The sequence below is a fragment of the Mustela nigripes genome, chromosome 8, assembly GCF_022355385.1.
Source record: "Mustela nigripes isolate SB6536 chromosome 8, MUSNIG.SB6536, whole genome shotgun sequence".
NCBI lineage: Eukaryota > Metazoa > Chordata > Mammalia > Carnivora > Mustelidae > Mustela > Mustela nigripes.
Window position 1 is genome coordinate 35,922,381 of NC_081564.1, and position 14,939 is coordinate 35,937,319.

At 36.3% G+C, this 14,939-nt stretch overlaps 1 protein-coding gene and 1 pseudogene across 4 annotated transcripts in view; one reads left to right on the plus strand and one right to left on the minus strand.

The window, feature by feature from the left end:
• Nucleotides 1-14,939, minus strand: part of ARHGAP28 (Rho GTPase activating protein 28) — a 205,675-nt gene that overhangs the window by 11,840 nt on the left and 178,896 nt on the right. For all 4 annotated transcript variants that reach the window (XM_059409227.1, XM_059409231.1, XM_059409229.1 and 1 more), the window contains 2 exons: nucleotides 4,992-5,048; nucleotides 2,996-3,120 (listed from right to left, as the gene is read on the minus strand). In XM_059409227.1, the coding sequence (XP_059265210.1) occupies nucleotides 2,996-3,120; nucleotides 4,992-5,048 (182 nt within the window). The remainder of the gene's footprint in view (nucleotides 1-2,995; nucleotides 3,121-4,991; nucleotides 5,049-14,939) is intronic.
• On the plus strand, nucleotides 6,995-9,253 carry LOC132023727 (peptidyl-prolyl cis-trans isomerase A-like; annotated as a pseudogene).

Here is a 14,939-nt window from a genome sequence, read left to right on the forward strand (position 1 = left end):
TGAGTGATTTTGTATCATACTGCAGATACTTTGGATATTATGAGACTCTGGATCTTACTTAATCATCGTTTTTTTTTGGCAGACATTCCTCCTGTTGAAGTTTAGCATAAGGTCTGGGTGGATGTGTATGTTCAGCTTTTTGCTGGGCCCTGCTGACACCTTCGTAGTGAATGTGGGGCACCAATTGGCACTGCTTTGCTGCCTCAGATTGGGGGTGTAAGATCAGCTCCCTGCTGGCTCTGCTGCCACCAGGGAGAGGAAGCAGAAGTTTGATTCTTGCTGCTTCGTTGCTGTTGGCTGAGGGTAAAGCTCAGCTCTTCACTGGACTTCACTGAGGCTGGGGTGAAGCTGGTGGATAACTGTCTGCCGTGCACTGATTTATTAGGTCTCACTGCTGCTGGGGGGAGGAGACTCAGCTAGAGGCAGGACCCTGCTGACGATGTTGTGGTTGGGAACTGGATCACCACCTGATTCTGTTGGGTGGGGCATGTACATCAGTTGTCTGCTTGGTCCCACCAAAAACACAGGCGTAGTGATGTGCTTTTTCTGTTGGTGTTTGGTTGGAGTAGGGCAGGTATTGCCAAAATGGTTTTTTGTGGTTAGGCTATCTTCTCACCAGTCCTTTGGCTATAGGGACAGGGTCTTCTTGGAGCTCCTTTATTGTGCGTCCCTGTGCCAGGCTGAAGGTTCCTGCCTATATGTCTCCCTGCCTGGACATATGGGAGGCAACAAGGAAATCCAGGAATTCACCATCATGTTGTTTCACAGGCCCAATGTCCCTAGGCAGTCAGCACTTGTCTGTCTACCTTTCAGAGAGTGTCCAACTTTCATTGTGTTATGTCTGAGGGTTTTTAGTTATAAGAGGAGATCTGGGAGGAATGGGACTTCTCTCCCCTTTTTTTACTTAAACAGAAGAAGTGGTCAGTCAGAAAATAAGCCTCTAGTGAAAAAGGCAAAAATGGGCCAGTTTACAACTAAACTAAAGTTGGCCACAGTTCTAACTAGTGAAGAAAATGGACTGAACAACATCTTTTGAAGTTCATACAAAGGATTTGCATCTATCCATAGTCACAGATTCTAATCTATTTTTATTAGAACATTTTCATTCTACAAAAGGTCTACATCAGAATACAAAAGCAATTTTATCACGCATGTAACTAGCAATCATTTGGATGGTCACATCCCCCCAGTGGCATTTCAAGTCTCTCTATGACTGCCTAGTGGTAACTACTTACAGTGTTCTAGCAACAGAAAGAAGTAAGTTTTCTGCACTCCTGTTGGCCTCTGTCTACTCTTTTCTTTTTTATGTATGCTTATATATACACATACATAGATATATGGAGAAGGAGAAAGAGAACATACAAAGCATGCACACATCATAAGAATACTTGAAGAATTTTCATAAAGTGAACATACCGTGTAACCAACCCCCATAATACTAAAAAACGAACTTCTCAGAAACCACTGTCATGGGTTCTTAGTTACTATTCCCTTCACGCTCACAGAAAGCCTCTATCCTGGATTCTAACACCATAGATTACTTTTATTGGTTACTCTTGTTTTTTAAAATTGAAATATTTTTGAGATAGTGGTAGGTTCATATGTAGTTGTAAGAAAAAATACAGAAAAATTACTCATACTCTCTGCCCACTTCTCCCCAAATTGTAACATTTTATACAAATACAGTATAATGTCACAGTTAACATACTGACATTGATATGATCCATCTATCCTATTCAAATTTCCCACTTGTACTCATTTCTGTGTGTGTATATTAAGTTCAACATAACATGAAGAGGTTCTTTGATCTACCACCAGAGTCAAGATACTGAGCAACTCCAACACTGTCAGATCTGTGTTGCGCTTCTATGACCATACCCATCTCCCTTCCATGATGTCCTCTCCTCAGCTCCCGGCAACTACTAACAAACCCCCCATTTCTAAAATTTTGTTACTTCAAAATGTTGTATGAATGGAGTCTTGTGGTATGTAAGCTTATGCAACTGGCTTTTTTCCCCTCCCCATCAACATGGGTACCCCTTCTTAACAGTACTGTAAAGCTTCTCTTTAGGAATTTCCATCAGTTTTGGGGCACCTGGGTGGCTCAGTTAAGTGTCCAACTCTTGATTTTACCTCAGGTCATGATCTTGTGAGATCGAGTCCCACATTGGGTTCTGCTCAGCACAGAGTCTGCTTAGATTCTCTCCATCTGCCCTTCCCAACAGCCCCTCCCCTCTTGCTCTCACTCTCTCTCTAACAACAACAACAAGAACAAGAACAAAAATAATATCCATCAGTTTTACTAGAGACCATCAAGCTGTACTTATTCTCTACTGGATGGATTTAAACTAGTGTCTATCATGTTTCTCATCTTTTAAAACTCTCAGGGCAAATGTTTATCCTTGAATAAGCATGCCTGAAGAAAAAATCCTGATTAATGTTACTTCAAGGTGACTTATGGGAGAAACAAAAGGATTTTTTTTTTTTTTTGTAAATAAAATTCTGATCCCAAGATTTATTAGTAGTTTATTTTAAGGAAAACAACGGCTATGATGTCCATTTAACTACATAAACTATCTGATGTAGGCAAGTTGAAGCTCAATGAAGCCTGAAATGTTATTCCAGGTATCTCTAAAACTAACTTATTATATTTTTTATTTTAATAAATGGTAAAACTCATGTAGTAAAGGAAACCACCAAGATAGAGCATGTCTGTTAAGACTCCCGTTTGTAAAACTTTCTTAAACAAACAAACAAAAAAAAACAAAACAAAAACCCCACTTTTATTACCAACAATTCTATGGTCTACTTAATCTCTTTCTCTACTTTTGATTTACTCTATTGGTAAAGTCCCCAAAGTAAACAGGTTCTAATTTTCCAAAAAGGTCAAGTTTGTAAAAGCCTTGGAAAGTTACTTCATCTGAAAAAAGATCACCTTCCTTGTATAGAGACCTTTGAGGGGTCAAAGGTATATTGTATATTCACTTATACTCACCTGTTCTCATATTGAAATTTTGCCAGTATGTCTTTGGCTTTGGTGTGACTAGTGAGCTGAATGGCCATGGACACCTTAGAGAGAAGCGGAGCATGGACCCTTATGACTCCTTCCGGCACGTCAGACTGCCAATGAGGAAAAATTCAGTATAATCTGTCAAACTAGGATGAATATCACTTTAATGATTGCACTTAAGAGATATGAAAATCAGTGGCAATGCAAGTTAGGAAAACACATGAGTGTGACCAGTATTTAACCAGAATGAAACACTGCTTTCTTTTCAACAGGAGATTCACTAAACTTAACCTGGGATTTTACTTTTGTTACATGCTTAAGGCCTTGCTATATTTCCTTAAAATGAGAGAAGTAACACTAGGTTATGAAAAAAAAATCTTGTGTTTCTATCAGTTTATTTCCTTGAACTGTGTCCTAAATAAACTTACTTTCAGCAGAATTCTATATTTCAGTATATTTTAAAATCAAGATCTGAAAAATTTGAGAATCAATTAGAAAATACAGCTTTTTAAATATCCTTTATCTTTAGTTAATAACAATGATTGGGGGGTCCAAGATCCCAGTGTCTTGGGATCAAGTCCCACATTGGGCTCCTTGCTCTGCAGGGAGCCTGCTTCTCCCTCTGCCTCTGTCTGCCAGTGCTCTCTCTCTCTCTGACAAATAAAGAAATAAAATCTTAAAAAAAAAAAAAAAAGTGACCCCTCAAAGTATGTGATAACACTCTGAAGAGGAGCATATGGACTGCTGAGTATCTGTTTTCATGTGACAAGACTGGCCTGCAGACCTAACTTGGAGCTCTTATTAAATGACATAATCAAAGAATGGTATGGTCTAATTAACAGCAATTTCTGTTTTGTCAGGATTGAGTGGAATATTCCTTTTGTTTCCAAATTTTGAATATTTTAGAAATTAATTATCTACCTAGATATGAATAGAAATAAATTTCTATCTGGGGATCTTGCTAATTCCTCAGGTAATCATTTTAAATTGGAACATTCTCAAAGGATGGCATGGTTGATATAGAAGGTTCAAGTTGAACTGACTTACTATGTGCCCTAAAAGGATATGTTAATGGGTTGAACTGTGTCCCTCCAAAATATATATTGAAGTCCTAACCCCCAGTAGCTGAGACTATAACCATATTTGGAAATACGATCTTTGCAACTGTAATTAGCTCAGAGGAGATCATAATGGAGTAGGGTGGATATATATCCAATATGGCTATTGTTCTTATAAAAGGAGAAGAGACACAAACACACAGTGTGTAAAGATGGAGGCAGAGATTAAAGTGATGTGTCTACAAGCTAAGGAATATCAAGAATTGGTGGCATCACCAAACACTAGGAATGATTATCAAGAAAAGATCCTTCTCTCACAGCCTTCGGAAGGAATGAACTAAGCAGACACCTTGATTTCAGACTTTTAGCCTGCAGAATTGTGAGAGAATAAATTTCTAATATTTAAAGCTACCTATTTTACAGTAGGAAACTAATAGAAAATATTTTAAAATAGGGTCAGTTATTATTATGCTTTTATACTATCATCAGTGAGAACCAGGAGAACATGCCAGGGAATGGATGTTGAGGGTGCAGGCTGTCAACTTATTGGAACCAAGACTAAACTCCTAAAACATTGTTTTGGTTATTGTTGTCCTTCCTCTTCCAGCACCCTCCACCTCACCCCAGAAACCTCGGTAAGATAAATTCCACTTTCCTGACATTACTGAACCTGAGATCATAATAATCACATTTTCCCTATAAATTCCTACACTATTCATACTTAGGTACAGGATACCTAACCATACATTTTGAGTCATCAGTTAGTTTACTCTCTCCCTATACTATTTCTTCATGTGCCACATGAAATGTCAAGTTTGAAGGCTAGATCAGGACCAAAATTATACACAGGTATGACAGACATGGCCAGAGAATACCATGTAGGGACTTAATAAGAGAGGAAAGGAAATTATTTGTTTTCTTACCATTCTTCTCGAAGAGGGTGATTTTTGTAGTACCTTTGAAGTCTTGGGACTTATAACCTAAATAAAACACATAATCCTCAGGATTAATGTAGGCAAAACAAATACATGCTGCTATTAGAAGAGTAAACTGTTAAAATCTTTATGGAAAACATTTTGGAAATATTTATCAAAGTATAAAATGAGCCAACAATACTGCATCTGTAAGTTTATCCTACAAATATACTTTACTAGTGAGAAATAATGTATATACAAGTTTGTTCACTGTGCATAAATCTTACTAGCAAAAGACACAATCTAACTCTTCAACAATATGGGATTGTTCACATAAATTATGATATGTCTATGGAATACCATGCAAAAGAAGCAAAGAAGGCTTTGTAAACTCATAATGGAATCATGATATGGAATAATCACCATGACTTTTTAAGTCAGTGAAGCAAGACACAGGACAGTATTTCATATATGCTACACTCATGCAAAAAAAGGGGGGAGAACACTGTCTAGAGTTCCAGCTGCACTCCATGGTGTTGCTGCCTCAGTATCTATTTTGTTTGGCAAGCATCCTGCAGTGACCTTAAACTGACAGTAGTCCCTCATGCAAGCCCACGTCCTAGACATAAACCCATGCAGTCATGAGAAAATCGTGGAGTCCTGATAGGACTTCCCTGTAACCCTCATGAACAATAGTCTCCCCACATCCCAGGGTCATCCCTGTGTGTGCCCCTTAGATAAGACCCCTGTGGAATGTACAAAAAACCCTACTCTTTTGGTTTGAATTGACTAATCTGGCCTTAGCCTGGGAACCCCAAAGAACTGTACCCATGAACCCCAACAAAGAAACATGCTCCAAGTTCTATGGCTATATCTGCATCCTGCCTTGACCTACCCATATGGTTCCTTGAGGCATGCTATGTACTTCCTCCAGAACCTGTGAATACTAAACTTTATTTCAGTTTCTGTAATGGTTTGCTGTTGAGCTGTATGTGATTCACCATCCAGTGCCATGTGCTCCACTTAACAAATGTTAATCTAACAAAGTCATAATAAAAATACATTCATATTTATTTGCATATGCATAATACCTCTTTGGAAGTATATACATCTGTATGCTTTTGGGCACACCAACCCTATCACTGGTGATTATTACCTGTCTTCAGGAGAGGAAGTCAGAGGTGGCCTTATCCTATAGTATTTTGTACTTTTTGAACTTTGTAACCTATTACTGAACTGTCTATTCTAATCAAAGTTAAGAGGTAAATACATGGTTTAGTACAACAGAACTAAAGAAAGACTATTTCTTTAAGTATATGCTTCCATGGTACTTAAAACTTGAAATTCTACCTTTTTCATATTTCTAATGTTACAAGCAAAAAATAAAAATAGCTGACGTTCATATAGCATTATACAACTCACAAAGTGTTTTTACACATGGTAAGTGAGTTAATGCTAATGACAACCCCATGAATTAGATATCCTTACTTTTCTCCCCAATTTATAATATAAGAAAATCGAGGCACAGAGAAAGGTTTTAAATCACTGAGGCTACTAGCCCGAAGGATGTGACCAGGGTACTGTTTAAGTAAGAAAAACAGGGTACCTGGGTGGCTCAGTCAGTTAAGCAGCCAATTCTTGATTTCAGCTCAGGTCATGATCTCCGGGTCCTGGCATCGGGCCCCGTGTTAGGCTTCATGCTCAGGAGGGAGACTATGTGAGGATTCTCTCTCTTCCTCTGCCCCTTGCCTCACTCACATTCCACCCCCACCCTCTTTAAAATAAATCAATCTTTAAACTTACACTTTTCCCATCTCTGGTGCCTAGCTCAGTGCCAGGCTTGAAAATAACAGCCTGCATTCCTGGTTCAGGTACAGGAGGGAGCAGAATGACTCATTCACAAAGAATTCTAATTCTTTGTTCTGACCTAGGTGGTGGCTCCCTAGAATACTGGTTCAGAAGGCTTGCCTCTATCTTGACTAACTTGGAACCTGACCAGTGCTAAAGTGGTAATGGTGAAAACATTTACAGGCAAATGTTTTAGTGATGGCTGCCTGATACAGTGGATAAGAGTTGAAGAAGATGACAGACTAACTAAAAAGCTTGAGAGGCAAAGCTGGAAACTGAGATGCTTTGGGGATTAAGTGCTTTGAAAAGCTCCAAGTATTCCTGAGAATCTAGAAGGTCATTAGCATGTGGCTATGCATGTGTTCAAAAAAGACCTGAAAATAACTGAAGCTGTCATCTTAAGCTGGCTGAACTTCTTCTGGCTCTGTCCAGGCAGGAAGTGAAGGCTCAGGCAGAGTCATAAAGTGTCTAGTTGAATGCTGAAGATACACCCAAACAAACACACAGAATTCATCTGCAAAGACTGGGATTATTTTGGTACAAGGTGTTTAAGAAAATCTCTGTGCAAACATTAGCTAACCACTAAGCTCATGGAGCAGAGACTTCAGTAGCCACACAAAACAATTCAAGCTTTACAAAATTAGCTCAGCAAAAAAGTAATTAAACAAATAAACAATAGCTGAAACGAGCACCCACAAACCCTGGAGAATGGGGAAGAATCTTATTTCCAAAGTTGCCACATTATAATATTTAAAATGTCCATTCTTTAGGGCACCTATGTGGCTCAGTTAAGTATCTGCCTTTGGCTCAGGTCATGATCCCAGGGTTTTGGGAGAGCCCCACAGAGGGCTCCCAGCTCACTGGGGCGCCTGCTTCTCCCTTTCCCTCTGCCACTCCCCCTACTTGTGCTCTCTCACTCTCTGTCAAATGAATACATAAACTCTTACGAAATAAAAAAAGAAAACGTCTATTCTTCAACAACAACTAAATTATGGAACAGGCAAAAAAAAAGTCAAGAAAATATGGCCCATACACAGGGCAAAAGTAGGTTCGATAGTTTCAGAAGAAACTCCTGAAGTTTCTAGACATTAAATGTACTAGAAAAAGTCCTCAAATAAGATATTTTAAATATGTTCAAAGAATTAATGGAAACCATGTTTAAAGAACTAAAGAAAACCATAAGAATAAGATCTCACCAAATTGGGAATATCAAAAAAGACACAGAAATTATAAAAAGGAATCTAATGGAAATTCTGGACTGAAAAGTTCAACTGAAATGAAAAATCCACCAGAAGGGCTCAACAGCAGATTTAAGGTGCAGAAGAAAAAATCAGGAAATTTGAAGATAAATTGATTGAGATTATCCAGTCTGAAGAATAGGAAGAAAAAAATAATGAAGAAAAGTGAACAAAACCTTAAAAAACAAACAAAACTTTAAGAACAAAACTTTAAAAAACCTAAGGGGAATTATAGAACAATATCCAATATGAAATGCACCAACACATACATAATTAAGAGTCCCAGAAGAGAAGAGAAAGGGACAGAGAGAATATTTGAAGTAATAATGGCTGAAAACTCTCCAAATTTGCTGAAAACACTGATCTACGTATTCAAAAAGCTCAACAAACCCAAACAGGATAAATTGAAAGAGATCCACAGCAAGATACGTCATAATCAAATTGTCAAAAGACAAAGTGTTTGAAAGCATCAAGAGAAAAGCAACTCGGCATGCATGAGAGATTTTTAATAAGAATAACAGATAATTCCCCAGCTGAAACTATGAAAGCCAGAAGACAATGGGATGACATATTCAAAGCGCTGGAAAACAAAACAAAACAAAACCTGTCAAGCAAAATTCTATCTGGCAAAACAATCTTTAAAAAATAAAGAAGAAGCCTTAGATGCCACTCTGCTAGAGTCACCTGTGCCACCCAGTCATGGTGAACCCTCCATATCTTCAATATTTCTGTTGAGAAGTGAGTCCTTCAGCTATATTTCCTTTGAGCTGCTTAGAGACACAGTTTCAAAGACAGAAAACATTCATGCTCTGAGCACTGGGAAGAAAAGATTAGGTTATAAAAGTTCCTGCTTTCACAGATTATTTTGGGATTTATGTGCCAGGGCAGTGATTTCCCATGCCATAATTACACTGTTAGCAAATCTCTGGGGAGAAATTTCATGATGAAAATTTCATCCTAAAGCACATGAGGCCTGGTATCTTGTCCATGGCAAATGCTGGACCTAGCACAAATGGTTCCCAGTTTTTCATCTGCACTGCCAAGACTGAGTGGTTGGATGGCAAGCATGTAGTCTTTGGCAAGGTGAAAGAGGGCATGAATATTGGGGAAGTCACAGGACACTTTGGGTCCAAGAATGGGAGGACCAGCAAAAAGATCACCACTACTGACTACAGACAAATCTAATAAAATTGACTTATGTTTTCTCTTAACCATTAATATTCCTTTTGTAGCTCAGAAGAGCAACCCCTTATCCTCATCTGCTTAAAACAGCTTATCTTTGTGCTCTTGGAGTTCTTTGGGTTGCATAATTTCCTTATCCCCTCTAGGTGCAGCTGAATTACAGAGTTAAATTCATGATTATTAAAGAAAAACAAAATAAAAAAATGAATAAATTAAGACATCCTAAGATAAATAAAAGCACTCTTAGGAAAACTTCCCTGTAAGAAATATTAAAGAGGGTCCTTTAGGCTGAAATGAAGACAATAACTTGAATCTACATGGAGAAATAACACCAGTAAAGATAACTACATAGATAAATATAAAAGGCAGCATTATGTATTTTTTGTGACTCTACCTTTTTCCCTATCTAACTTAAAAGACAGTGCATAAGTCAATAATTATAAATCTATATTGACAGGCACATAATTTATAAGGATGCAATTTGTGGCGGGGCACCTGGGTGGCTCAACTGAAAGCATCTGCCTTCAGCTCAGGTCATGACCCCAGGGGCCTTCGATGGAGCCCCACATGAGGCTCCCTGCTCCATGGGAAGCCCTCTTCCCCCTCTCCTACTCCCCCTGCTTGTGTTCCCTCTCTCGTTGTCTTGCTCTGTCAAATAAAAAAATAAAATCTTCAAAAAAAAAAGATGCAATTTGTGGCAATAACAACATAAAGCAGGAGATATGGGGGGTCTATAAGTAGAGCTTTTACAGGTGAAACTAGTATGAACTAGATTGCAGTATCTTAAGATGGTCCTTGTAGTCCTCAGGGCAACCATTAGGAGATAATTTTAAAAATGTGTAATAAAAGAAACAACGGTTTCTTTCAGCAAAAATATATAGTAAAATAATGAAAAGTGGTATACTAGAAAATGCTCTACACAAATGAAAGCAGTAATGGAGAAATTGTGGAAAAAAATCATACAGCAAAAGACATATCATAAGACATACAGAAAAAAAATGAATGGAGAAACAGACAGTCCTGCTAAAGCTAGAGATTTCAATATTTCAGCACCTCACTTTCAGTAACAGAAGAATAAGGCAGAAGATCAGAGAGAAAACAAATCTTCATCTAGACATAATAAACATCTACAGAACACTAGTAACAGCAGAGTCCATTTACATGAAGTATACACAGAACATTTTTCAGGATAAACAGTATGTTAAGTCACAAAATGTGTCTGAATTAATTTAAAAATATCAAAATAATATTGGGGCACCTGGGTGACTCAGTTGAGCGTCTGACTCTTGATTTTGGCTGAGGTCATGATCTCAGGGTTGTGAGAGTGGACTTCCTGCTCAGTGGGGACTCTGCTTGAGAGGCTTTCCCTCTGCCCCTCCCCTCTTCTCTGTAAAAATTAATAAATCTTTAAGAAAAATTTAAAATATCAAAATAATATGAAGTATATTGGCCATCCATATTGGAATTAAATGAGAAATCAGCAACAGAAGTGAATCTGGGAAATTCACAAATGTGTGGAAATTGAAACATACTCTTAAATAATGAATGAGTTAAAGGAAAATTAAAAAGTGCTTTGAGATAGATGTGTGAAAATGGAAAAGAACATACCAAAACTTATAGGATAGGGCAAAAGTAGATCTCAGAGGAAAATTCATAGATGAAAAGGTTTACATTAAAAAAGAATGAACTTCTACATAAGAAACTAAAGAAAAAGGCCAACTAAACTCAAAACAACCTTAATAAAATACATCATAAAGATTAGAATTTTACTAAGATTAGAAAAACAAAAGAATCAATGAAACAAAAGTTGGCTTATCAAAAAATCAAGAAAATTGACAACATTTAGGCTAGACTGTGAAAAAAGAATGAAGATTCAAATTATAAATCCCAAATGTAAGTGGGGACATTACTGCCAATCTTTACAGAAATAAAAATAATTATAAGAGCACACCATGAACAATTTGTACACGAAAACTTAGATAATCAAGATGAAAAAGGCAAAATTCTAGAAACACGCAAACTATCAACACTGGCTGGAGAAGAAACAGCAAGTCTGAATACAGTTATAATAAACAAGAAGACTGAATCTAGTGTTTTAAAAAATTTCTACAAAGAAAAGTCTAGATCCAGACATTTTTGCTGCTGAATTCTGCAAATTTAAAGAATTAACACCAATTATGCTTAAACTCTTCTAAAAATTAGAAGAGGAAGGAACACTTCCTAGCTCATTTTATAAGGCCAGTATTTTCAATACCAAAGCCAGACAAGGTATAACAAGAAAACTAGAGACCAATATCCCTTATGAATGTTAATGTAAAAATCCTCAATAAAATATAAGCAACCTGTCTAGCAGCACATTAAAAGGACTGTATACCTTGGCCAAGTAGGATTTATCCCAAGAATGCAGGGTTAGTTTGATATATGAAAACCAATCAGTGTAATATATAATATTAAAAGAATGAAAGGGTAAGAAAAGTGATCATCTTAATAGAGAAAGAAAAAACTTTTGACAAAGTTGAATAGCTTTCCATCATAAAAGCACCCAAAAAATCAAGAATAGAACGTGTTTTCTTGAGGTCCATCCATGATATTGAAAATGGCAAGATTTTGGGGGCATAATGCCAAGCGAAATAAGTGAGATAGAGAAAGACAAATACAGTATGATCTCTCCTATGTCTGGAATATATATTTGGAATATATATATGTGTACACACACACACACACACACACACACATACACATCCCAGCTTGTAGACACAGAGAACAGATTGGTGGTTGCTGTGGTGGGGAATGGGGTACAGTGGGGAGAAATGGGTAAACTATTTTTTTCCAGTTTACACAAATTGAATTTTAAAATTTTTAAAAATTTTAAAAAGAAAAAAAATGAAATTTTCTCAAACGAATAAAGGTAATCTGTGAAAAACCCAGATTTAACATCATAGTTAATGATGAAAGATTGAGATTTCCCCTTAAGATCAGAAACAAAACAGGATCTCTGGTCTTGTCTTCTTATTTAATATTTTACCAGAGTTTTAGCCAGGAGGAAAAGAAGTAAAAGGCACTCAGACTGGGAAGGAAGAAGGAAAATTATCTCCATTCACTGACAGCATCATGACCTTATATGTAGAAATCCTAAAGAATCAACACAAATAAAATCAAACTATTAGTGTCAGTAAATGAGTTCAGTAAAACTGCAGAATACAAGATCAATACAGAAATAACAGTTGATTTCCATACACAATTAGTGATCAAAAAATGAAATTAAGAAAACAATTCCACTTGCCATAATACCACAATATCAACACGAATAATATTTAGGAATAAATGTTAATCCAGGAAGTATAAGACTTACATACTAAAAACTATAAAACAGTGTTAAAAGAAATTATAAATTATAAAAAACCTACATAAATGGAATGATCATTCGTTTTCATAGACTAGAAAATGTAATATTATTAAGATGGCCATCCTTCAAATTGATCCACATATTTAATGTAATCCCTATCAAAATTCCAACTACTGTTTTTTTCCCCCCATTTCCCAGAAATGGGAAAACTGGCCCCAAAATTCTCATATGGAAATTAGGGAAGCCTAAATAATCAAAGTTATTTGGAAAAAAGAGTTGAAAGACTCTCATTTTTCAATTTCAAAACTTAAAAAAAAAGCTACATAAGGATAGACATACCAATTAATAGAACAGAATTAAGAGTCTAGGGGTAAAAAATCAACACACATTTATGGTCAATTTTCAACAACAGTGCCAAGATCATTCACTGGGTAAAGAGTAGTTTTTTTCACCAAATGATGCTGAGATACTAGATAGCCACATGCAAAAGTATGATCTTGTATACTCCTACCACATATCATATACTAAAAATAACTCGAAACAGAACAAAGACATAAATATAAGAGCTAAAACTAAAATTCTTAGAACACGTAGGGTTCAAATCCTTATTATCGAAGACTTGACAACAAAAGAAATACATAAACTATACATCATAATTAAAAACCTTTGTGTATCTAGGACACATCAGGAAATTGAGAAGACAACCCACAGAAGGGGAAAAAATATTTCTAATCATACATCTGATAAGGGACTTGTATCTAGAATATATGAAGAATTCCTACAACTTAACAGTAAAAAGACAACCCAATCAAAAATTGGCAAAGAATTTGAATAGACACTTCTCCAGTGAAGATACAAATAGCTAAGAGGCTCATGAAAAGATGCTCACCATCATTAGTTCTCAGGGAAATGCAAGTCAAAACCACAATAAGATACCACTTTATACTAAAAGGATGGATAAAATTAGTTGCTGATTATAACAAGTTTTGGTGAGGATATGGAAAAATCTGAATCCTCATACACTACTGGTGAAAATGCAAAAATGGGACAGCTGCTTTGGAAAAATAGTCTAGCAGTTCTTCAGATGATTCATCACAGAGTTGCTTTATTACCCACCATATACCCAAGAAAATTAAAACATGTCTCTATATATAAGTATAAAAGTTTATAGCAGCATTACTCATAACAAGTAAAAGATATAATCAACCCAAATGTCTATCAATAAATGAATGGATAAAAAATATGTGGAAATCCATATAAGGGAATGTTACTTGGCCATAAAAAAACAAGTACTGATACATACTATGACCTGGATGAACCATGAAAATATAATGCTAAATGAAATAAACCAGTCACAGAAGGTCACATAGTATATGATTTAATTCATTAAAAGTATCAGAAAGTTGATAAATTGTTGCTTAGGACTGGGAGAAGGAAATGTTGGAGGTTTATTTAGGGGGATGATAGCCAAAGAGGATGGTGTCTTTTCAGGTGATGAGAATGTTCTAAACTTGACTGCACTGATGATTGCAAACTTCTGGGACTATACTAAAAACCACTGAATTTTACACTTTAAATAAGTGAACCATATGATATGAGGAAAATATCAGCAAAGTTTTTTAAAAAATGGACTTTTTTTTTCCTCAAAGCAATCTTTTTTCCAAATTTAAATGTTGATTCTACTTATTCTGAAGTCACTTTGCCTGTAATCAATAAAAGAATACGGCCATTCATCATGATTATGATAGATCAATAAGCAATACTCCCAGTTCACTGCTTTGCCATTTACTATTCCTTTCCCTGGATTAACTTTTCCTCCCTTCTCTCTTCAAAATACCATCTGTCCTTCATGATGTAGCTCAAACATCACACTTCTTTCAGAAGTTGTCCACAATTCCCCAAAATGGAGCTCATTCTTTCTCTTCTGCGTTGTCCTGCCACACGGTCCATACAACTGGTCTAACACTTAATGCATATTCATGGTTCTTGTACACATTTCTCTCCCACATTAGGTGGAAATTCCTTTAAGAGAAAAGTAAATTTCTCTACATCCTCCTCAAGGATGAATGTTCTGACACTCATGATCTTCCTCAAATTAAATTAAAGCAATAAAGATAATTCTTCTAAAACCTGTTCCCTTTTCACCTCCATACAAACTATACTTAAGCAAAAATTCTTTGGAATGCAATGAATTTACACTAAACAACTCAAAGACTAAAAATTATTTTATTATCTAATCACTAGAGAATTCTTTATTTATTAGATATACTGGATTGCCCTAAATCTAATTTGCAGGAACTAAAAGGTTGACGTCCATCTTTGTGAGAACCATCTTAGACTTAA